This window comes from Lepisma saccharinum, chromosome 3 (assembly GCF_977018435.1).
Source record: "Lepisma saccharinum chromosome 3, izLepSacc3.1, whole genome shotgun sequence".
Taxonomy (NCBI): Eukaryota; Metazoa; Arthropoda; class Insecta; order Zygentoma; family Lepismatidae; genus Lepisma; species Lepisma saccharinum.
This window is the reverse complement of record NC_139231.1, coordinates 68,960,293-68,986,372: the sequence shown is the minus strand read 5'-3', so window position 1 is coordinate 68,986,372 and position 26,080 is coordinate 68,960,293. Positions and strand designations below refer to the sequence as shown.

The following is a 26,080-nucleotide window of genomic DNA, read 5'->3' as shown; positions in this document are numbered from 1 at the left end:
AGGTACTAAAAATCATCATCAAATATTACATCACAGTGACGGTAATGAATGAATGAATGAATATAGAATGTCCCTCAAGATCACAACAGATTTTATTTCTTAACAAAAACAGCACAAACATTTGTTTACATTGACTCAAAGCTGTGTTTCACATAAAAGATGTTCAAGTTGTGGTGGAATATAACATCAAGAATATAAACACTGATTTAAACAAACCACCAACAAATCATTTGCAGTTTTCATCTGTCTGTGAATCACGTTTAAAACATTTGCTTTCATGCATACAATATGACAAGTGTGAGAAACATTGTTCATTTACAAAAAACATCACTAAAAGTAAAAAAAAAGTGCTATAATATGAATTTGCCACATATTTGCTTTTATAGCTGTTGTTTAGACATCTTACACGCAAGAGAGAATGGGGGGGGGGGGCACGAATTCACACAATGGGGGTTGGGCTGTCTTCTCGTTTTAATGTGCCTCGTGCAGAGCGACCTCTTAAGGAGTTGCGAGGATGCAAGTTGAGTGGAGGTAGATTTGGGTTTTCAATTCGAGTTGGTGACGACACAACAGGCCTCGTCTTTTTCTCTAAAGTTGCATGTGTTCGAGGCAACATAGGAGTGTCTTCTCCAGGCTGTGATGGTGTTCGGCTTCTCGGCCAGCGGGACTCTGCAAGTTCATTCAGTGGAAAACTCTCGCAGTAGGGTGAAGAAATGTGTTTCTGGTCAGAAGCAAGTGAAGTTATTCCGTCGGGAGGATCGTCGGAATCGACAAATCCCGAATTGTCAAAGCTGAGCTCGGTGGGTGTAGTTTCGTAGTATGCATGGCCTGGGGCTAAGATGTGGAGACGAGGTGGGCGGTCGCTCACTGCTCCATATTGTCCAGGTACGTGTTCGACTGTAAAATGAGCTGCTCCACGTGGCGTAAGAGCTGCCCACAGGACTCTGCTGTTTCTGTTTTGGTCAGGTGCACCTGGGCATGGGTACAATACTGCCTCGCATCCTTTTACCTTGCTATCAATTTCCAGTGTAGCCTTTCCACGTTCCCTGTAGTAAAGACAACAAAATAATATATGGATGAGAGAATTAATAATCACAATCTTCCAAAGTTGGGCATCTATTTATGACAAAAGAGGTAGAAACTAAACTACACTATATTTGTGCCATAATAGCCCTTCGATGGCCAAATCATGGCAAGTGGCTTTTTCGGTGGAGTAAGTATAAGTGAGTGCATCAAGTGCCAAGGTTGCTGTAATGGAAATTGGATTGGATTGTCATCTTTTGTATACCACATTGGCAGTGGTGGTGCCAAGGGGGTAGGGGGTTGCAGATGCCACCTCGTCAACCCTTTGGCCCCCTGTAAAATAGATAAACTAGATAAGGAAAATGTTCTTTTAAGTCAAATATGCATTTTGTATGTAATGCTGTAACATGTTATATGTGTGTGTTTATGCAGCTTGTTTTGATGGTTGGGTGTGAAATATTTGCAATCATTTGGTTCATTCTCGAGCATGCCTTGTGTCGCTTGTCATATCTCTCTTAGACTCCCATGTGCAGACTCCAAACGTCATCCAACTGCAGTGCCACATCTAAATGGGTGAGTGGCATGGACATTGCCAGAAATTTTTGGAGTCTGGTGGCAGCGCCTTGATTAAAATCAAATTCTTAAAATAATACCAATGATCAAATACTGCTAGTTCAGAATAACACATGCAACTATTTTTTAAATGTTGTTAATACACTGAAATACACAGTAACTATTTTGCTAGCAACTTTTACACACCACATTCAAGAAAAATTGTCAAATTCAGGAGAAATTTTGTTATTCATGAAATTTACATTATGTGAAATCTCACATAAAAATTAATTTTTGGAATTTCAAAAATTTGGAAATGTGGAAATATTAAATTCACGCTTGGTTTCTGCATTTTACAGTAATTTTTTTCAAACCAACATTTTTGTTTGGCTATTCTTATGGAATAATAAAATTAGCTGAACTTAATTCCTTTTATCGACTATCGAAGTAGTAAACTTTTTGATCTTTTTTTCTAATTTGAAATGAATGATGCCAACTTTCCAGGAGGAGGAGTAAACTGACCAGTTTGACTTTCTTCCACACCCTACCCATTCTCTTTGACCTATTTTACTTTTAAAAATTCATGAAATGCCAAAATATTGAATGGGGCCTTTTTCTCAACCCCGACATTCCAAATGTACAAGTTCAGAATATGATTTTAAAGTATTTGAGCACTGCATTATTTTATGTTTGAAAAATTAATAAAGGGATAAATTACACAAAATCATTCATAATGGCATTAATCAGTATGTTTACACTCTTTGCAGTACTCATATAGTGCAAATTTTTCAATACAGCTCGATCAGAGAATTCATATTTTTTCTTCAAAGGCCAAAGTTTATTTGTTTAAATTCACTTCAAGCTCAAAATAGGATAATAGCAATTGATCAGTAGTCTAAAGATGAATCTGAAACCCTCAATTGAACCTTAATAAAAGGCATTGAAAAATACAATGCTGAAAGCGATAGAAATTGCTATTATGTAGTATAAGATCACGTAGAATCTATAGTGGATACTTACTCTCTGCATTTCAGAAGAAAAAGTGCCAGTAGGATCCCAAAAAGAATGACTCCAACACATGATGCAATTAGGATGAGAAACCATGTATCATCAATCACAGGACCTAAAATATATATTTTATAAAATTAATATTGTAAAATTGCATTCACTGATTAGTACTATGGGAAACATCCAAATGAGACGTTAAACATTGAATTATATTAGTTATTAGTAGGGCTAGGATTTTTATGACCTAAAAATCACTAAAATATGCTCTTATGACTTAAAATTTTAAAAAATATGCACTAAAATTTGAAAAAAATGCCCTTATAACTGGATTGTTTCAAACATCAATATCTAAGTGCTGAGATATTTTCACATACGTACTATTTTTAGTTCACTTTATGGGCCCTGAGTTTCAATGCACAATGAATACTTTCTCCAAATTTTCAAATAAAAATTTAAAAAGATTTTGCTACAGTCCAAAAAAATCAACTCTCAAGTAAACATGGGAGTAAGAACGAATCCACTTCGAAAATGACTATATTTCTTGAAAATGCCAAAATATGCTGAATAAGACCGAAATTCCATCAAAATATGCTCTATCACGCAAACATGGCCAAATATGCCAAAATGTGCCCTTAAAAAGCACCTTAACTTAATTAGTTTCTTCATAATATGAATTTCTATATGTTTGGGGAACAATTCAGCCTTACCAAAAAAAATATGCTAAGTCATGAAAATCCTATCCCTAATTATTAGACTAGTTTACCGACAAAGATGAGAGTACCAGCCTAAATAAAAATTTGATAATTGTAGCTCAGCCAGGGACTGAACTGGGTTTTTGGCATGCTGTACCCCAATTAAGCTACCATCCTAACCTCTGGCCTCCCCACAATTTTCAAAATTTTGATCTGTGATAAAAAAATTGTTTGGCAAAATATTTAGCCCTGTTAAACTTATTGTTCCTAGTGTTTTTGGAATAAACCAAGGCTGCATGAAGATGGAGTAAGTTTGTACAACAGTTTCATTGTTTTAAGTCCACTCAGATTCATTACTCGAAATTTGACCTACAGTTTAAAGTGATATGCCTCTACTGGGAATCAAATCCAGGGCTCCTTGCAGTGGCGTAGCAGCTGCCCCTGCAACCTCCGCAATGCAGGGATGCCCCCCGAGCTGCAGGCGCCCTACTATGTTCTCTCTCTGTGACCCTGAAATTTTATATAATCACAGAAATTCAGTAGTTACTGTCGCTTATTTAAAAAATGAATTTACGAAACAGAAATTTGGTTCCCAGTAACATATCATATGACGACGTCTGCGATAATGAGCAGTGGTGTGTTGTCTCAACCAGAGGGGCCCGGGCAACTTGACATTATGGGTCTCCTCCGAAATTCAGAATTAAGTTACTTGCTCATAGATGGCAATCGATAGGAACTTCTCTCATCTCGTACCTTTATAGCTACATAGCTTTCGTAAACGTAAGTTGTGAATCGAGTAGAAAGATTCAGTTGTTCAACCGGTCGATGCCTTATTGTTATACAATACCTAAACAAACAAACTTCATAATTTATGACCTTTTTTATTACCATTAATATTACGTGATATTTAAAATGTAACTTCCCACCAAATATGTGTCCCAGGTTCAATACCTGGTGGAGGCACAAGTGGTTCGGATCCCACTTTAAACTGTAGGTCCAGTCTCGATTAGCCTTACTGTGCATAAAGTGGACTTTAAACACCAAATCAATCAAAACCACCAAATATGTTCAAGGGGTCCCCCCCCCAAGCCTCAGTATGAGATTGAAATAAGACCTGAGAAATTTCCCACATTGTCCACACCTACGAGGGTCACTATTTATATTTTGTGCCTAACAATGAAAAAACAGGAATTTGGCACTGAAAACTGCTTTATTGTTTTTCGAAGTATTCTCCTTTATGGTCAATACACTTTTGCATTCGTTCGAACCATTTGTCAAAGCAGTTTTTCCAATCTTCTTGAGACACCTCCATAATATGGTTTTTGAACGCATCAACGGCATCTTCTGCTGACGAAAATCGTTGTCCACGCAATTTATTCTTGACATTCGGGAACAAGAAGAAGTCATTGGGTGCCAAATCAGGACTGTACGGCGGATGACCCATCAATTCGATTTTTTGACTGTTCATAAAGTCGGTTGTTAGACAAGATGTGTGACAGCTGGCATTGTCTTGATGAAGAATGATCCGACGGCGTTTGTTTGTTTTCCGTATTTGACCGAAGACCTCTGGCAAACAAATTGTTGTGTAATATTCAGAGTTGACCGTTCTACATTCCTCTAAAGGCACAGTTGCCACATGACCAATTTTCCCGAAAAAACAGGCAACCATTTGTTTCGATGTACTTCGAGCGCGAACAACTTTTGTTGGATTGGGTTCATCTTGAATCACCCATACAGTCGACTGCTGTTTACATTCCGGCTCATATGCATATGCATATATCCATGATTCGTCACCTGTTACAATCTTATATACGTCTTTTGAAGCACCACGATTGTATTTATTGAGCATTTGTTTGCACCAATTGACGCGAGCGTTTTTTTGAGTTTTTGTCAAATTGTGTGGGATCCAACGAGAACATACCTTTCTCACAGCTAAATGATCATGTAATATTTTATATATGCTGGTGGAACTAATGCCTATGGTTGCCTCAATCTCACAGTATGTCACATGACGATCTTGCAGTATTAGGTTTTGCACAGCATCAATGTTTTCTTGAACAACAACTGATTTTGGACGACCTTCGCGAATCTCGTCGGTGAGCGAATGGCGGCCACGATTAAATTCGTTATACCAGCGTTTCACAGTGGCAAAGGATGGGGCTTCATCGCCAAATGTGGAAGTAAGTTGATCGATGCACTCTTGTCTTGATAATCCACGTCGAAAATCGTAAAAAATCATTGCACGAAAATGTTCACGAGTTAATTCCATTTTATTGTTGTCGCGCAATCTCCAAGGCAACATAAACAACACAAATCGAGCTATTGACAAAACATTTGAAGTACGTTATGGTCAATAATGCCAGACGATTTCGTGCAAACGTCAAATCGCGCCTAACTTCAATCAGTGTTGCCAAGGCTCAAAATATAAATAGTGGCCCTCGTATTACATTTTACTCCAAAGGGGCCCAAAAACTCAGGATGTTGAGCCCAGGGGCAATTTTCCCTTTGCCCTTAGTTCAGTAGCTCCAATTTTGCCATGCCGTGTATACAACGTATACAGTGGTATACAACGTATGCAGTGGTATACAACGTATGCAGTGGTCAAAGTGCTCCAATCCCTCCAATCGGCATTTCATTGAGTGACAAATTTTCAGTGAATAAAGTCCAGTTGCTGCTTAATTTTCTCTCTCTCTCAAGACTTGAGTCCGCCTCTATTTCTTAGCAACAGATTGCAATTGACCCTTTGATATTAGGTCACCATTGACAATGTAGAGGTCCAGTTCGACCCCCGTAACTGAAATGATAAGTTTGCTTGAGTATATAACTCACTATTAGTATTAGAAGCGTAATGTGAGCGTCTCTTACGTTGAATCTTAGCCTGGCATAGCCAGAGGATGACTTTGTGTGCTGAAGGTGCATCCACCTCTAAGTCCAAAAAAGGAGTGTTTACTATCCTTTAAACAATTTCCTCAAACAGTATTTTTTAAATATATGTGTATTATATGTAACCCACATAAGAAAAACATTTCGAACAAAAAATACAAAGGATCACAAACAAAATAGTTGGCTATGTGAAGCCTCCACCCTCCTTAAAAAAGAATTCTGGCTGTGCCACCGCGGTGAAGTAAGAGAAAACATTTCTCATTTCTTCATCCAGTTATTTATCAGAGATTCAGACAACCCTGATTTAGTTTCGACAAACTAATAAACTGATAAAGTCGACAAAAACTAAGGCTTAAAGTTAATTCATTTTACAAATGGGGGGAGGAGTGTGCTAACTATTGTGTGTCCGTTCAACTCTGGCATCATCCCAATGTTTCTTCTTTCCACTGAGGGGGCCCCAGAGAACTGTGCTATACCACTGACTCCTTGATTATAAAACAACACCGTTAGCCACTGCACTATCAAGAAAGCTCATGGGAAAATGTTATACATCAATTACATGGTTAGATTAATTTTACCAACCTTGATGAGGGAGTTCGACATACTCCACTCCCGGTCCAACATTCCAGTCACAGAGGTTGCAGGTGTGGTTGGTTCTGTCGAGGGCTCCTTGCAGGAAAGTTGGCAACGGAGGAGGTGGAATGGCCAAAATGCTGTCTGGTGGTGGGCCCAGGTCAACACAGTCTGCTAAGTCTTGGCAGGAGGCGTTCATGTACAGAAACAGCTCATACGTGCCCATGGTAAGTTCTAAAAAAAGAAAATCACATTCATTTCAAATACTGCAGAAATATTAGCAGATGCATGCTATTGTATCATATCAAGGTGTGTATGATTTACTGTATTTGCTAGCATATAAGATGCATCCAATTTTTCGTACACATTTTTGAGGAAAAAGCCTTATTACTGAATTTATAATTAACTTACAGTATTTCAAATATAAAGTAATATGTAAGTCTACTTTCAACAAATAACTTACCTAATCTAACTAGGAAAGAATACATTTAATCTTCTTCGTCACACACTGCAAGAAAGATATTATCTAATTCAGAACAGAGAAAGTTTCCAGAAATGAAGGTAATCAAAACCTATCGGCACCCTGTTTTTCAGACCTATTTTTAAAGGAAAACTTGCATCTTATATGCCGGCAAATACGGTATTTACATTGTGGGCTCTTCTACTTGCAGTGGCAACACTGCGTATGTCAGAGAGAGAGAGAGAGAATGTTGTAAAACACAACCCTAAATACATTTAAAATTGCTCTTGTAGCAGCTACATACGAGGGTGGATCATTAAGTATCGCACAACAATTTTTTCCCCGCCATGTTATTGTGGCTGGGACGTTGGATTTTTACAGATGTATAGTTTGAAGTATAGTGAAAAACAAAGAGCTGTAGTTCGTTTTTTGTGGGCGAAAGGACAAAACCCTAGTGAAATTCACAGGGAAATGTTGGGTGTGTATGGGGAAGACTGTTTGGACCGTAGCAACATCTCCAGGTGGTGCACATGCTTTCAAGGAGGCCGTGTGAACCTTGTTGACTCGTCACATTCCGGGCAACGGAACGGAATGTTACAGCCATTGAGCAGGCAATTCTAAACGACCGGTGGATCCATTTGAAAACCTTGTCAGGGCGGTTCAACATTTCAGACCTCCATCTGTTTGGCCCAATGAAGAAATTCCTAGGTGGCCAACGCTTCAATTCCGATGAAGAAGTGCAATCGGTTGTGCGCAGATGGATGTATTCCCAAATGAGTGAGTTCTATGAACAGGGTATATTGAAACTAGTGCCACGATGGGAAAAATGTGTTCAAAGACTTGGCTCCTATGTCGAAAAGTAGCTAGAAGATGTGGTTTTATTGTGTATAGTTTATGTTGTTTTACCTATTAAACTTATTTTTTTAAAAAAATTGTTGTGCGATACTTAATGATCCACCCTCGTACATTGGAGTGCTCAACTGGTACTGCATGTCAGTGAAATCGATTCTCGTATTTTGTACATGTTGCAAATTATGTATATTGAAATATATTAAATATATTTTTTATAACAGCTAGATACCTTAGAGTACTGGTACAGATTTGCATTTGATTGAAATTGATCAATATCGAGGCAAGAAAGAAGGGGAGGAGGGTGAGGGGGGGACAACTGAAAGTGAAACAAGTGCTTTAAACAATGTCTTGCATTACCTTTGCTTAGTGGGTCAATCCATATGAAGTCATACAACCTGGTTGCTTGACCATTGCTTGCTGGTTGCTGTTCATGTTCGCAAAGAAAACCCAAGCTGAACACGATTCCGATGACCTCAATCAGTTGCAGTTCGTGGCCTTTCACTCCATTCTCTCACATAGCTGAGATTTCTTCAGCTGGGGTTTTCTTTAAGAGCATGATAAACTCAAGATCGCAAAGTGCTGATGTCTACACATTCATCCCCATAATATGTCTTCAGTCTCAGATGAATTTCAATTTGTAGCACATTTTTTGTGGTTAGAAACTCGATCACTGCACGCTACTTCAGGTGCTTCACCAACATTGCATGGTTACATACTGCCATTTTCCTCGCAATAGTTCAGCACCCCCTGGCGATAGAAGTTTGAAACCTTCAATGGAGAAGCGGGAAAGTCTTATAAGTGCAATGTATGGTTGCTCAAAATCCAAAATGCGTTTACAAGGTAACAAAGAAAATAAAAAAGTAGGAAGCTTTACTTTTCAGCATGCCCTCGTATATATACTTTATTGTAGATCCATTTCAGGATTGTAATGTTGTTGATTGACATTCCAAATTACAGTTTGCTGAATTTCAACACAAAATGTTAATAAGAAATGAAATTAGGCATGCCATATTTGATGCAAAATATTGAATTTTTCACGAGTTTTATATATCTTAAACTAATTGAATCTCAAACTCAAAATTTTTACTGAAGTTACTTATCATGGAGTACTGTATTATGTACAAATTTCAGATTTTTAAACAACTGCCCACCAGAGATATTTAACCCTGAACTTGGATTTTTTTAACAAAAAGTACATGTTTATGACCCTGTAGAAAATAAAGGATTAAAGTCTCAAGCTTCAAATAATTTTTACACATACTATTGGTACACAGGTACTTGCACAAAAAAATTCAAGTGTCAAACAAACTGCCTTCCCCCCAAAAAAAATGTCCGAAAAAGTCATTTTGAGCGATTAAAATACACAATTTTAACCTTAAAATTTATTATGAAGGAATAATATTTAGAAAATTACACAGAAATATAATTGTAGCCTATAATGTGCTTAACATCATAGATTTTGTCTCATTGTCGTAGGACTTACCAGAGCTGAGAAAAGAAAGTTGGCGCTGATGCTTACGAATGGAGAAAATGACGTGCGCCATGATAAAAAAATGCCCGCCATCTTCAAATCGGTGATAGTAAAAATAAAATAACAGTGGTTCTGAACTGTCAAAATATGAGGCTCACACCACACAAAAAATAAACTTTTTTAAAAATGGTCAAGCAACCAGGTTGTATGACTTCATATGGATTGACCCTAGTGCAGTTTGACCAAAATAAACTGTCCTTGTAGTGCTGTAGTTGGTGGGAGCGTGGGTCAGTTAGCTGTTTCCATTATTCGCTTGTTCATGCTTTGCAAAATTGTTCAGCATTGTCAAAAGCTCGTTCCTCTTTCAGTGCAAAGTGTTTGTTTTCATTATGAAAAGTAAAACTTTACAGAGCGAAAGCAGAGAATTAATATTTAACATTGTTGAATATTTGGAAGGAAGTTACCTACAAAGTATGCAGTGACAACAATAAACAACTGATTTTCTGCATGTGGTCATAGGATCGGCCACCTTGTTTGTAGGAGCGGCTCAAGTTAAAATTTTCACCCGAGCAAGGTGGAATGAATGTTGGCACTCTCTACTTTCTGCCCTGCCACTCATCTTCCTACTCTGATCCTTCTACTTTCCACCTTCATCCAATAAAAACCATGGCCTTGTTATATATTTACAGTTTTAATTACAAAAAATAATAGCCTTATTTTAAAAATACTTGAAGTGTTACTGTTAAAGAACATGTTTATTGTAGGTATCTGGGTGGGTGTTTATTTAATACCAGAGGCATGGCATGTATGGTACCGCAGGTAACAGCAAAATATAAAGAATTGAAGAACCTGTCTTAAAATATTATTACATACATAAACTGGTAATATTGTCGTAAAGTAAATATTACAGGCTGACATTTTTTCTGACACCGGCAAAAGCGAAGAGGAGGACTGTTCCGGTACCCTCCTGAGGCAACATGAGGAAAGGGCCCTGAGCCCACGCAAGGTTGACTTCGCGTTGCGGCAAAGACTGACCGAGGGAGGGGAAGGTGGGTTATTGCCATGCCTGTTTAGCCACCACAGTTGCCGATGATCTTTACCGGATACAGATCAGTGTTGCCATATTCAATTGACAGAAAAGAGCTAAGTCACCTAATTGGGTCTATCTTACTCTGAAGGTGTCCACTCACACTGGGAAACGATGGCGCAGTGGTATCGTCGCCGCCTTGTAATCAAGGGGTCCCGGGTCCGATAACCGGTGGAGGCACAAGTGGTTCGGATCCCACTTTAAACTGTAGATCCAGTATCGATTAGCCTTACTGTGCATAAAGTGGACATAAAATGCCAAATCAAAATTTTAAAAAATCAAATCACACTGGGGAAAAACAATCTACCAAGTGATATTTTGTATTTATACTAAATATCAGTGATTACAAAAATTCCTCTTTGTCCTTTTTTCAACATCATGGGCGAGAAGGAGAGGAGAGGGATGGGGATAGGGATTGTCAAGGGGTCCGCTGTCCTTCTAAAAATGTCAACCTAAAATTCTATATTTCACACATATAATATTATTTCGGTTACAGGAATTTGTGATAATTGTTGAAAGGGCCAATTGAGATTGACATACGTTGTCGCAGGAATGCGATAATTTCGGATTGAAGCAATGTCTTTGAGGTAGCAGGTCTGTTTTTGGGTGAAAACATTACTTACAAGCATAATTTCCCGATTGTTATCTTAGCACGCTCTGAAGTGTCAGGTGTCGCAGGTTCAAATCCTCCGCAAGAAATGGTTATTTCAGTGTTTGTTGTTATTATTTTACTTACATAATTATAAAAATTAATAATTACATACACAAAGAAATAATAATTTTATTTCAATAATTCACCATGCATCCTCATCGTCACGATTATCCTATAAAGCGAAAGCCTTAAAGGTAGTAAGGGACGTAAAATATAAGAAATAGTAGTGGTGTCAGAAATGAGATTTCAGTGGATTTAGCGAAACATGGGAGTGGGAGTAGTTAGGAAACAGATGAAGACTGCATCTACTCTACATATGTCTTATTTGAAATGAAAAGTTTCGCGATTTGGGCAAATCTGGTTTCAAAAGAACTAAGATGGCAACAGTAGTACAACTGGACTTCTTGCAGTGTAAGGTTCCGAAGGAAATATTGGCTATCGGGGAAGCACTGATGCTGAGAGGAGGGGGCAAGGAAGATGAGGTGCTTCACGTGTTACAAAAGTAAACAACTGTTGGTGGGAGGGACTGTGCAGTGCGAGTTTTGTGAGTGGTGTCTTTCGTCTTTGTGTTGTTTTCGGGCATTGTCAATTAATTAACAAGTGGAATGGAGCTTGCTCCTAGTTCCGAGGTGGCGGGTTCGTCCTATCTGAACAGTGTGTGTAATTGTGCAATAGAAGATATTTCTGTAAGTATCAAATTATGTATTTCTTTATTGGGCTAATGTTTGTGTCAACAACCAGTGTTTGCGATTTCACTTGTGCTTAAGCAAACTTTTTTTTTCCTAATTAATAACTTTACCAAAATCTAGTATTGAATTGCAGTCGTACCAGAATAATATTATACAAACTACTTGGAAGACATGGAGGGGGGGCATGAGGTGGGGAGGTACCCAAATCTTACGGCTCCTCCCTTAAATGTCCTACTGATAACCGGTAACACTTAAAAATCCCACGCCACGCCACTGTTTAATACCTACATAATGACATCAAAATAACAGTAATCTCTTACCTTAAATTACTACATGATTTTGCAATATACTTATTAAGTTATTCAGCAGTAACTTCAATGAATTCTTGCCAACAATAAGTCCAAACTCTTTTTAAAACAAATAGCTACGCACCCTGTGGAGGCACATAGTGCTTCGGATCCCACTTTAAAGGTCACCTCTATTTGCCTTTCTGTGCATAAGTGGACTTAAAAAATAAACTCAAACAAACAAACAAATAGCCATGCTTAAGTAATCAGACATAAGGTTTGGCTCAAATCAAGGAGCATGCCCGGTGTAGCAACTGAAGGAGAGCATGGATAATATTAGTTATTCCTTCCTTCCCAGCTGTGCAGAGGATTCAAACACCCGCGCGAACAAGCAAACAACTTTTCTTATTTGTGGTCACAACCTTCTACCGATTTCCTGTCATAAACTCTATTGTTCGATCGTTGTGATTCTTTGTATTGAAGCCAAGAGCCAAGCATTTGAGGGTATGGAATTTACGATGGAGCTAAATTAAGAAAAATGACAAGATAGTGGCCATGAAACTTGTTCCGGTCGGTATATTCCCTTTTGTGTGAAACAAATTCGCAGCTAAAATAGAAAGAAAGATGTGGGGATACTTTATTCTTAATTTCTTAAGACCCATAGAAGGGACGTTTGCAGATGTTGCCGGATTTTACCACTCTGCCAATGTGCCAACAAGTTCCAAGTCATTATCGTTGGAAACAGTAGCGCGTGCGGTTTCCATCAAAGTATTTTATTTGCAGTTTATGTTGTTGTTTATTTTTTTCCAATATATAAAAAACAGTTAATACTTTCCGTAGCGTCGATAATGGTCGCGAGTGCCAAAATGAGCATCCCTCGTTTGCAATTAATCAAGACTTACTTGAGCAGTGGCAGTTTGTGGTGTGGAACGATGGTGGTTGCAATTAAAAAATATTATTATTACATATATTAATTGTGATTGTGTGTTTTACGAGCATTAATTCATACAAGAATTTAGCAGAAACAACTTCTCCCATTATAACGACACCCGACCTCAACTCCGTCTCCAGCACATACAAAGCAGAAATGAGAAATTCCCCATTAACCCCTTCCAAAACCAACTCTGGTTATAATAATGCCATTATATTTTGACAATCAAAATATTTTTTCCCTAAAAACTGGGGTCTAGTTGTTTCTCTATGGGGGGAGGGGCAACCTTGGCTTCTATTTTTAACGTCACTACTGTTTTCTCAGTTTCCCCACAATATATGGGAAACTTATTTTTATCGTCCGTAGGACGTCTAACTTCCCCACGGAAGTCGTGGGTTTGATTCCCGGGGCGGGTGATCAAAAGTCAGAATTTTCCTGCATTGTCCCTGCATAAAACGGCCCTGCGGTTCACCCAGGCTGAAATCTCAAATAAATGGGTACCTGAGGGTAAAGTGGAAAAAGCTGCGATATGAAAGTTTCGATTATGTAATGATACTGTAAATGAGCAGCAGAAAAATGTCAATAATCAACTTGCTTCACACACTATAAAAAGTTATTTTAAATCATATAAATATATCTAAGAATAATACAATTCTATTACAGAAAGTTTACGTCCATTACGTGGCCTAATTGTGACGATGACAATGAACAGATAAGCTTGGAGCTCTGGCATCCGAGAGTTTGACGCTGCTCGGCCCACCCCGCCTATCTCCGAATAAAAATAAGCAACAATGCATGGATTGAACGAAAGGATTAAAATGAGGGGTTTCATTTCAACCGCTTCTCTGCTAACATGATCCCGCTTCCATAGAGTTCTAACTTATTTTTTTGTCAGAAAAAAGATGTCGGTGTAGTGCACGGTTACCTACACACAGGATAAAAATATATGTTTTACTAGGGCTGGTGAGGCCAAACAGTGCCTGAAGTAGCATAGGAGTTACCAAGAAAATTGTTTGTCTTGATATCATCTACACGTTGCCAAATTTCATCTGTCATTCACGAAATCCTTGTGTTGGAGGGGGTAGATAATTATGCAGTACTAAAAACCATGTTGTTTTTTGTAGAATTTTACGTGAAATTGAAGGTGTGTGTATTTTCACGCTAAAGGGGCCCCGTGGGTATAGTTCGCTCAAGACCTCGCATTTTCCAACGGCAGCCTGGTTGCTTGCTACTAATGAATTAACTTCAGAAATGAGAAAAACAAAGTATGGGGGCCATCTACAGGTACTTACCGTATCCGCTTGCTATGTCCGAAGAAATCTCGTGGTAAAATAATTTTACTTGTATAATATGTAAATATGAAAGAGAGCTCTTTGTAACTTTCGAAACAAATTGTAAACAGAAGCATCTACAGAAACAAAAATCGGATGAAAATACATAGCTACTTTTGTACTTTTTGTACAAGGGAACATTTGTACTTTTTGTACAAGGGAACATGTGTAACTCGCTACGTACAGGAAAGTAGCTTTCTTGTCCACCGATGCCAAGTTTATAGGTTCTTTGCCTAAATCTAATAGCGAAACGAAAACATACAACCTGAAAAAAGGGGGTAGGGGCAGTGACGGATAAGGTGGGTGCTATTGATGCTGCGGCATTAGGCCCATTCCTGAAATAGGCCCAGATGAAAACAGACGAGAATTTGCCGAAAGCTGAACAGTTTTCTTTTGCTATATTAACCTGAAAATAAATCTGAGAATGAAATTTGGAGCCCCAATTTCGGACGTCTAGACACAGCAAAGTGCTATTATACAGTTACTATTATTCTTTGCGCTGTGACGTAACTATAACGTCGTTGTGTTTATTTTTCACCGAAGATTCCAAGTTAATGCTATCAATTTTACGTTAAACAGTTAACTTACATAGTAATTTAGCTGCGTTTTTTGCAATATTTGGCGATTGTTGCCACTTTATTATTGTTCGGTAAGTGCGACGTAGTAAATTTTTCACCTTGAAAGTTGGTTGTACAGAAAAAATCGACGGTATTTCATCGTTAGCTTTTGACGTGACCTCACATTGTGATATTGTTCGTACTGTTTCACACACGTTCACTATGGCATCTCAACTCAGTGGGTGGGATAAACCGAAAAAGAAAAGGAAACAAGCAGCAGAACAAGAAAAGCTTTTGGCGAAAATTCCAAATTTGAGTTCAGCATCAGGCCCAATTTCGTCTTAATCTGGTCCTGGATAGGGGAGAGAAACCAGGTCTTCAGCTTGTCTTTCAAATTGGCAGTCAAATTTAAGTGACCGTAAGCACTATGCATCTCATTGATTAGAAAATATGACATTATATGAGCTACAAATTTTCTTCATCATGTTTCAGAGATCGAAAACATAGGAAAAGGGATCAATATAGGAACAAAATACAGAAATATGTTGCTTTATGTAAAGTAAATTAGCAAATGTGTAAAATATGTAATATCCTGGCAAATATGTAACTTAAAACCAGGCCCGTAGCTAGAGGGGGCAGGGGGGCAACTGCCCTCCTGAGAGCTTACTTTGCCCCCCCTGTGTAAAATACAGAACATAATCCTACCTGGAATTCTCACTAATCTTTACAATTATATCATGTGTTACTCTAGCAACATAAAAAAGACACTTATTGATCTTGTGATTTATTTGGGTGTATGGGATTCCGTATAATGTCGTATCGGGATGGGGGGGGGTTCCCTTCCAGATTCAGACTTCGGAAAATGATTTCGCAATTTTCAGTATCTAGAACAGTTGTGACATTTTACCCTTGTATTAAAGGTGCCTTGTGTGTTTGGATGTTTTTCTTGGGTGTATTGCTATGAACTTGGAACTGCTTAAATTTTTGTTTTCCAAGTCTACCTTTTGGTAATAGTGATTCATGTGGTAGAGAGAGGGAGTGGATATTTAATTTTTGTTACTTAGCGTTGCTTTTCTGCCACTTCTAGCTAATCGCAACAATGAGTGATGACGTGAAATTGATGATGAAACACTCATAAACAGTGCCGTAACCACAGGCGGCATTGTCCCCCACCCCGACCTTGGACGGAAGTCCATTCTAGGGGAAGCAAACATTGAAGTACAAAAACAAGACTAGGAGCAAGACAATTGGATATTCATGACGGAATTAGTTTTTACGTGTTCCTTGCATTTTATTTCCAGAAGGCCAAGGGCACTTGAAGGGCCAATTGCCCCCCCCCCCTCCATTTCAAATTTTATATAAATAAAAATACATTTCGTAAAATTTTCTTGCTCGCTTCGCTCGTATTGTCTTCTATTCTTATAGTCCAAGTTCAGAGCCATAGCTGTCGGCCCTGGGAGCCAAACGATCTGTATGGGGAAAAAATGTTAAAGAGAATGCCATGACGATCCGTAAAATTATTTGCGCTCTATTAAAACAATTTCTTTCTATGAAACTTAACATGAAATTTTAATGACGACATGACACTGTAATAAAAAAAATCATTAATTAATCAAGGGATTCCTCTTTGTTTGTCAGGTGTCAAAACATGTATTTCAACCATAATATAATTCACACAATATTTTGCAAAATGGTTCATGTAACCAGTAGGCAAACATTGTCTGTAGTGATGCAAGAGTATCCCCTTTGAAGGAAATAGAGTCCGTGGTGGACTAAGGGACCCATGTTTTAATGTTCTAGCAAGTAAAAAAAATGCATTACAAATTTTTACATAATTCATCATAGTGGAGATAATTTGTAACCATTATTATTTAATTAATTCAATTTTTCTTGCATACTGGAAACTAGAGGGAATCATTATAAAGCATGATTAGTAAAGGGCTCCCTTAATCAGTTCTGCAGAGAGACCCAAAGCTGTTGTAACATATTAATCGTCTATTAACATTATCGACCTATAAATATCACGTAGATACAGTTCCTATTAGTCTATTTATGTTAAACTTTATATTCTTTGGCAATATGGAAAGGTCATTATCGAAATATTGCTATTTGATTACTCGATTTTCTTTTTTGTTTGCTGCAGTTTTAAGATATCATCCATTTCTGTTACTTATCTCTTTTGGGGGAGGGGGCAAGTGCCTCTGTGTATCCTGCTATATCTGCCAATGCGACACAATATATTAAAAATTTGCCCCTTCTAGGATTGACTTTGCCCCCTCCCCCCACTACAAAGAATTCCTGGCTACGGTCCTGCATAAATCTTATGCAAAATCATGTCAGTTATATAATTCGTTGACATTTTCCAGTTCAAGGTATGTATCTAGAAAGGAATAGAATATGTAATTACATACAAATCCGAGCTCTACTAAAGTCAGAGACACCAATGGTTGTATACCAGCAACGGTTTTTAGAACTTCGTGCCAAGCACCCCAATTTTAATGTGTTTTACACGGATGGGTCCAAGACATTCGAATCAGTTGGTTGCGCCTTCGTCCTAGACTCTCAAAGTTCCAGTTACTTGCTACATCCTGCCTGTTCCATCTATACGGCAGAGTTGTACGCCATTCTAAAGGCACTGGACTTTGCAGACGTCAATGGTCTGAAGAAAGTCCTTGTGTGCTGTGATTCGACCAGCGTGTTGCAGTCTCTGGATTCGCCGTATTCCCGGCATCCCGTAGCGCAACGCATATTCAGACGGCTTGTGTCCTTATCTGCCAGCACAGACGTACACTTCTGTTGGGTCCCTAGCCACGTGGGCATCCAGGGGAACGAAGCAGCTGATGCTGCCGCGAAGTCTGCTGATGCAGATGGCGACGTTCTCGTCCACCTTTTGCCAGCTAGCGACCTGCAGAATGTGTTCCGTTCTCGCCTTCTTGACACTTGGCAGACCGAGTGGGATGTGGAAACGGGGAACAAGCTTCACGCTGTTAAGCCCACCATAGGTGTTTGGCGTTCCTCGTCTCGTCCCTCTCGGCGAGAAGACGTTATTCTTACCCGCCTGCGTATAGGACACAGCCGTCTCACGCATGGTCACCTACTGCAAGGGCTGGACCCTCCGTTGTGTCGTACTTGTAATGTTATTTTAAGCATCAGACACATTCTCGTTGAATGTGTCGATCTTGCTTACCTCCGGCAGACTTTTAACCTTTCCGGCTGTCTGTCATCCCTCTTGGGTGATGACAGCAATATTTTATCAAATGTTTTTAGTTTTTTACGAAGAGCTGGACTCTTCCACCGTCTGTAAGGAGGTTTTTAGTTTGTTTGTTCTGACTTTTTAATATGTTGTGTTTGTATCGTGCAGGTCTTTTTACAACCTGCACTTTTATTTTTTCCTAAGGGGCTATTTACACCCCCTTTTTTAAAATCAAGTCAGAATTTTAGATAAGGGGCTATTTCCCCGTACACATAGAAGGGTGCAAAATGGCCTTAAGTGCCGACGCACCCAAACAATTTTAAATCAATCAATCAATCAACCGAGCTCTACTAATGAGATACAAACAGTGGCAGCCTCTTTGGAACACATTTACAAAAATAAAAAGTTATAACTCTCTGTGATAGTTATGGATAGTGTACCGAGATAGAGACGACCCTTTAAAGACCGAGACAGCCCTCCGTAAATTCGAGACGAGACTGGTAAAATGTAATGTATGATTGCGAAATCATAAAAATTACTCATTAACTTGCTTCTTAGGTCCCAGGAGCTTAACACAAGTTCCATTAGCTTGTTAATTCTGAAAATTTGTTAGGTGGGCAAGTTACACCTAATTAGTCCCACAACTCCTTGAATACAACAATATAGCGTTTACCACTACTATATATCTAACGCCCATCATTGTTACATAATTTCATGATCAATTGTTGTTACGGAATTGAGCAAAAGAATGAATTTAATATCGGTTCTTCTGCATTTTTATAGTCATGATATTTTATAAATGTATTTAGCTTGCTCCAAAATTACAAAACTACCAACTTGACAACGTATACTGAAACCGAAAACTATTTCCAACAAAGGACACCACCTTCCAAACTCGCCCATGTGTTTTAATTCAGCGATGTTAAAAGATGATGTAGTTATGTTTCATCACTAGATACATAAAGTCATGGCAGTATAATTTTCCATTTGTTAAATTTTTCACGGGCAACCAACAATCTAAAGGAACTCACCACTTTACTGCTACAACTGTCTTCTAGTGTAGATGCACTTGCAAATTTTCAGAACCGATTCGAACACAGTCTTCACTGTCACAAGCTTTTCATCAGATTTCGTTCATTTTGAAGGGAGATTCCCGATATTGCAAAGTTTGGAACTCGTAAATGCTCACTTTTTTCACTAACATTCTAGCTTCACAAATAAATCTATCTCATTGGTAGGTATATAAAAAAAGTAAATTGTTCTTTAAATATTGACTTCATAAAGGGATATCGCGCTCGCGTCAAAAATTCCATGTACTAGGCAATCTTTGTGTAGTATTGTTCCGCTCATAAAATACAGACGTTCTGTGATGACAAGTTCGAGTTACGTGACAACTCATTTGTAACTTTCACATTCAACTGGGGTGGCATTTTCCTGCCAAATTCCGTGGACAAAGAAAAGGGAAGATGGGAGGTGGTCTTCAACCCTGGCCATTTGTTTCACAGTTCCAGGAATAGAGCAGTGCTTGAGGCCACATCTGCGTTCGTCGTTAATTGTTACTGATTACTTTCTGTGTAAGAAGTAAGGTGTTTGCAAGTCTGAATTCGCGATTAAAATTAACCGATATGCCATCTGGTGGGATTTTCAGGAAGTACTCTAAGTAGGATACGTTGTGTTGAAGTCATTTAAAGCATGGGGAATATGCGAGAGACTAAGGTCTACTGTTCAGGTTTTTCTTGCTCTAAATAGTTTTATGGGCCAGAACAAATTAAAAGTTTTTATGTGTTTCCACCCCATGGAATCAACAAAATGAAATTTGTTAATAAATCAGGGAAAACGTAATTGACAGAAGATTGGTATGGAGGATATAACATTGTAATCTGGCAAGGAAATTACGAAGAATGCACGAGTCTGATTACTTTATTTTTCGAGAGATAAATATATATTACCATGAAAGTAAAGTTCTAAATTGTACTTTATAACTAAAGCTTTTTTTTTTCGAAAAATCATGAAGCGTCTTACCCAATGTGTCCATGTATTACGTATGTGTGAAATTTGAAACAGGTGCAAGTCGATTAAGAGAGAAGATGAAAATAGTTTGAGAATGAATTAATGTCAAATGTAACCAGAAAAAAAAGTGGACATGCTAATGTTACTGTTTCATTTAGTACGATGTCCTTTTTCAGTGAGTATAGCCTGGTGATGAAATCGTGAATATTATTATTAAACCAGCCTTTCTCTTTAGAGAAAGCACTGTAACGATATGTTCTCAATTTTCTCCTGTCCCAGCTTTTCAAGTACAGGTCAATTTCAATTCCTTTATTTTCAAATAATTTCCGAGAACCCCAGTTACAACATGACGTGCAGATGATACAGCACTGCTTTGGACAACCAGTGCGTATACATAGTTTCGTCTGCATTTTCCGTGTTATTTTTGCCTATCATAATTAAATGCTTCGTTCTCAATACAGTTTCACGTTTGTTAGAGTACCTGGAATTCACATCGCATTCGCAATATTTAAAAATAATGGGTAATTTAAACGTTTTCTACCATACCAGTCGTGACAACACGCTGCTATTTTGTACTACTGCTGAATGTAAACAAAGATTTATCCTACTTAGAGCGGCCATATTGCAAGCGACACTAGCGCTCAGGTGGTAATTTTAATCGCGAATTGAAGAGCTCAAAAATCACATTCATATGAAAAACAGCCCCATTTCAACTGAGATGTTGGAACGTGTCGTGGTTGATGTCCTTCTCAAGCTGTTTGAGTGGGAACGTCGTCAAGGCCACCTGTCAGACATGATATTGAAAATATGGAGATGAATGGCGGTGTTTCACAGATGACAATGTGTAAGGTTAAATTATTGGGTGTGTAAGCTTCTCATTAAAACCGGTACCATCTTTTGTTGCATTATAAAGCGCCTGTTTTTTAAACATCTTGTATATGGAGGGAGAGAAACAAAAGTTTATTTTTCCTTCTTTCTCTTTTCTTCTCCCTCTTCTTTTTCTTTCTTTCTCTTTTCTTCTTCCTCGTCTTTTTCCATCTTTCTCTTCTTTTAAAGTTTCCCATGCATATAGCACTGAGCCATGAAGGCACATTTAGGGGATGTGGGGTTAGGGCCCCAAACTTTCTCGATCCCGGCAACTTTGTTATCAGCACCACGCTCCGGTCGCCATTACCCCCCTCCCCCATGTACCGTTGATTTGAGAGGCTGAGTGAGCCCAAGAGCCGCTTTATACGGGAGGACGGCCTGACAAATTCTGACCTTAGGTCACCCACCCCGGGTCTCATGCGTGCCAGTCAGACACCCCACCGAATAGACCACTGCGAGAAATATATAAGAAAAATGTTGGCAAGTTTTCCTTTTCTAGAGCAACTATTCGTTTTGTTAGTGTTGCCTACGAGACGAGACTTTGGCCTGTCTCGTCTCGTGGAAATGCTGTGAAATGCTGTCTCGTCTCGAAAATATTCGTTTGTCTCGGGACACATGATCAATCTCGTCTCGTCTCGAATTTTTAAAAGCCTGTCCCGTCTCGTCCCGTAGGCAACACTACGTTTTGTAGATAATGAGTTACACCCTCAGTGTGAAGGGGGAATGTATTACCTATGGAAGAAGGTGATTTGATTTTATAGTTTCACTCTTACATTGTCTGTATGTGAATATTTTTTTTCAATTCACTAGTGTTTCCACTAAATCCATTTTTTAATATATTGGGTTGATGCATAAGTTCGCAGCGCTTTTTTCACCGTGGCAAAAGTATTTTACTTCATAATCATTTGAGATGAACAAAAACAAAAATTAATCAGTATTGTATTTGCTTTCATTGTCTGTTACTGTCTACCAGCGCTGGGACAATTTTTCGATTTCACGCGTGAGGAAATCAGCTGATTTAGGGTCAAAGACGTCGTCAAACCAAGTTTGAAGAGTATTTTCGTTACCAAAGGAGAAAATCTGAGGGCGCAAGATCGGGGAAGTTAGAAGGATGTGGTATAACCTCCCAAACAAAGCTCTTCGATAGCAGCTTTTGTCATGTTAGCGGAGTGTGGGCGTGTATTATCGTGTTGGAGCAGCACTTGATGTAGCGGTCCTGGCATTTGTGTTATTTTCCCGTAAAGCTTATGGTATCCTGAACCTTACCCGTGGAATGCAAATGACGCACGATGGTTGAATGGTCACATTTGCTAATTCTCGGCTCGACTGACGTGGATCATCGTTGATTAAAGAGTTTAAATGGCCTTAATTAAAGCCCGATGGTCTTCCTGAACGTGGAGAATCATCACTCAAGTCAAAATTGCTTTCTTTCTCTGAAATGACAAACCATTTTCTTCCCCTGCTTTAAGCTTTACTGTTGGCATTCTCCCGTACAAATGTTTTCAGTCGCATCCGCTGCATTTCCTCTGTTAAACCCAGACAGACGAATATGTCGGAAGTGTTAGCTTTTTCCCACTTGACACTTGTTGTTCTTTTTTAGCGCACAAATTAGACTGTCTTCCTTCAAACCTGCAAAATTCAATGCGTACTCACAAGCATAGCAATGCCACTCCAATTGATGAACGTAAAAACGATAAACAAACTCCTAACACCGCAGTGTTGCCATATGAAACACAAACGCTACGAACTTATGCATGAACCCAATATATCTAGAGAGAGAGAGAGAATTTGTGTATATCCCTCCCCTCCAAAATGTATTTAAAGACGACACCCTATATGATATACCTTTTTAATTTATAAAACACGTTGTGTTAATGCGCTTTATGAAGAAAATAGCTATTATAATAAATAAATAACAGTCACCCTCTAAATGAAATCATTGCACTTACGTGCAATACATAACTTCGAATAATTTTCATAATATTACATTCTGTTCCTGTAGCATGTAGGCTACTACTAGTTCATATAATCTTTTATTTCTGTTTACAAGTGTGCATTTTATAATGGGCCAAAGACGGCAGTTACACAATAAAACCTTGTTTCAGATTAAAAATCTTAATTTATTATGGCAGCATTTCAAAAGAGATACATTTGCCACTCTTAATCTCTTATAGCACAGACAAGGGCGTATCCAGGGGACCGGACACCCCCCCCCCAAATTTTGAAAATGCTATGGTTGATTTATAGTACTTCCTGATGAGATAGACGCATGATGTAGCATAGAACAATTTTATCTCTGTGTGCATGGTTTCTGAAAATAATATTCGCTAAAAGTTTTTAAGTTTCACACTGGGTAGTGCTATGCCTTCTGCAAAGATAAAGAGGGAAATCTGATAGGACACAAGGAAGGCATACTAAATAGATGGGCAGAGTATTTTAGTGAATTGTTGAATGGAGATAATAATGAACAAGAGAATGAGTATATTGGAAATACTGAGGAAGAAAGAAGCTTGATGGCAGAAAAGGGAGAATAAAAGGACAAGGAAATGGAGGACACAGATTAATCAGAACTGATCAAACCCCCTTCGAGAAAAGAGGTTAAAGAAGAACTAAGGAACAAAAACAGCCCCAGGACCAGGAGACGATAACATAAACGCTGAACTGCTGAAGGCAGGAGGTGACATCATAGTGGATATATTACGTCAACTATAAACAAATATGGGAAGAAGAGAAAATGCCACAACAATGGGCAAGAGAGATTATATGCCCAATACATAAAAGTAAAGATAAAACCCTATGTGAAAATGAAAACTAAAGACAATATATTGCATTACATAGATACCAGGCAGCAAAAACATTATTTGTCAGTGTGTGAAACACGATTTCTAGACAAACATGATTCACTTTGTGGTTAGTAATTATTATTGTTATTATTATTATTATTATTTAATAGGATAGTAGTAGAGACACTGTCGTAATTAAATACTTTATGGGGCTTATGACATGATCTGGGAGGTAGGGGCATTGACATTGGGGAATGAGCACCCCTGGAAGGACCCCCCCAATTTTATTTCTGTATATGCCCCTGAGCACAGAGAAAGCATAGAAGATATAATACCGTCCTTCTTGTTCGAGAAAGTAATGAAAATAATTGATAATTACACTGTCAAAATTTTAAATATGAATTATGTTACACGCTGTAAAAGATCTATTGTGAAGTTTCATGATGATATCTACATTTTAATTTAAACAATGATCATATATTTCGTAGGTATATATCTTTATTTTGAGCTCACTCATATGTCTTCTTCCTTGTTAAATTGTAAGCATAGTGTCTGCACATACTGCTGCAATAAGGCCTCAATGCTGTTCTCGGCAATAAAATCTTACATAAAACAATACAAATCGCACAAAAATTACTCGGATGTGGGCGTTGACACAATATCTAATATTCATATTATTGTTAGCCCTCGTCCACTATTTTGCTTTGCCACTACAGATTACGTAGATAGAAAGGTAGATTCCGTGCAGATAAATTTAAGGTACTACATCAATGCTAAATAACAAAACAAAACGTGCAGAAAGCAGTGTAGAAAAGAACGAAAGATGCATATTTTCGACAGTAGACCTGTCACTTCCAATTGACCTTGCACAGAAACCCAGACCTGCGAGCTGAAACGAAATCTGATTAAAGAGTTCCTTACGCCAGTGTCTTGTCTCCGGAAATAATATAAAGTGGAGAGAATTGTGAAATATTTTCAACTTACCGTAACCATGAGGCAAACCAAATTCCTGTACCAGGGTGGGACTCTTGGTTCAACGCAGCCGCGACTATATTGATTCCACGCTCAGGTCGATACAGCCAGGCAAGTTACGACAAGATCCGTGCGTGATGTTTACATTGTTCACTTCTGCTCTTACCTTCTTCAACGCGCCGGTAATTCTAATCGAAATGCCTTTTATAAGCCATCTATTTATTCTGTCTGTCTCTTTTGCAGTACACTAATAGAGGCACAATAAAAGGAAATAATACATTAGCGACATTTTAGTACATAACTTTAGCTGGATGTTTGTAAGTGGCGTTTCTGGTAAGCTTGTCGAAGCATACGAAATAATTACAATCCTAGCGAACCCCCAAGCTTATAATGACAGCTGGAGGCAGATGATGGGGAGGGGTGTAAACTTCATAATCTCCCCAAGCAGCTTCTCTCATTGTTAGTGGCCAGTGACCATAGGCGCCGACTCCATGGGGCTTGGGGGGGCTCGAGCACCCCCAATGTTAACGATGTGGGGGCAGAGCCCCCCCAATAATTTTGCTTAAGAGGATCTAATGTATTATTTTGCTTCTCTTGTAAAGTTTACTCTGAATTGTGCCACATGAACTTAACTTTAAATACACATATGAAATGTTATAGACCATAAACTTAGGGGGGCTGAGACCGCTAAACCATCAACTTTGGGGGGGCTATGACCAGAGACAGCAAGACACATACATGACTTATTACTATATACTAAGTATATAATTATGAGTATTGTTAACAACAATTACAGGCCGATATCTCTAATTTCCGCTGCTGCCAAAATATTCGAAAAAATCTTGTACAAATATATATCTAGCCATCTTCACTCAGTTCTTTCTCCTCATCAGCAGTGGTAACGAACTTGGTAGAAATTTCCGACTTTGTCTCCACCATATTAGACAAGTAAGGACAGGTAGACGTAATTGATACAGATTTTTCCAAAGCATTCGACCTTGTTGATCACGACATTCTTCTAAAATAGCTCCACCACTATAACCTCTCATTGCCTCTCCTAAAACTCATGTTTTCTTATCTCAAAGGCCGAAAACAATACGTTAAGTACTGTAACAGCGCATCCTTGGAATTCCAAGCCTGCTCAGGTGTCCCGCAAGGCTCGAATCTAGGACCCCTACTGTTTTTGGTGATGATAAATGATGTCCCA

The 26,080-nt window shown here is 38.5% G+C and overlaps 1 protein-coding gene across 4 annotated transcripts; it reads right to left on the bottom strand.

The window, feature by feature from the left end:
* Positions 1 to 74: 74 nt before the first annotated feature.
* On the bottom strand, positions 75 to 24,959 carry LOC145985835 (uncharacterized). Of its 4 annotated transcripts, none has more exons than XM_083119932.1 (4): positions 24,886 to 24,959; positions 6,741 to 6,965; positions 2,596 to 2,698; positions 75 to 1,046 (listed from the first exon to the last, which is right to left on the bottom strand). In XM_083119932.1, exons 2-4 carry the CDS (start codon positions 6,955 to 6,957, stop codon positions 440 to 442), a joined length of 927 nt encoding a protein of 308 aa, XP_082976058.1. In that variant the 5' UTR covers positions 6,958 to 6,965; positions 24,886 to 24,959; the 3' UTR covers positions 75 to 439. The 4 variants fall into 4 exon arrangements, with proteins under 4 accessions (XP_082976058.1, XP_082976061.1, XP_082976059.1 ...); XM_083119935.1 differs by lacking the exon at positions 24,886 to 24,959 and adding an exon at positions 24,823 to 24,831; XM_083119933.1 differs by lacking the exon at positions 24,886 to 24,959 and adding an exon at positions 19,273 to 19,358.
* Positions 24,960 to 26,080: the final 1,121 nt, after the last annotated feature.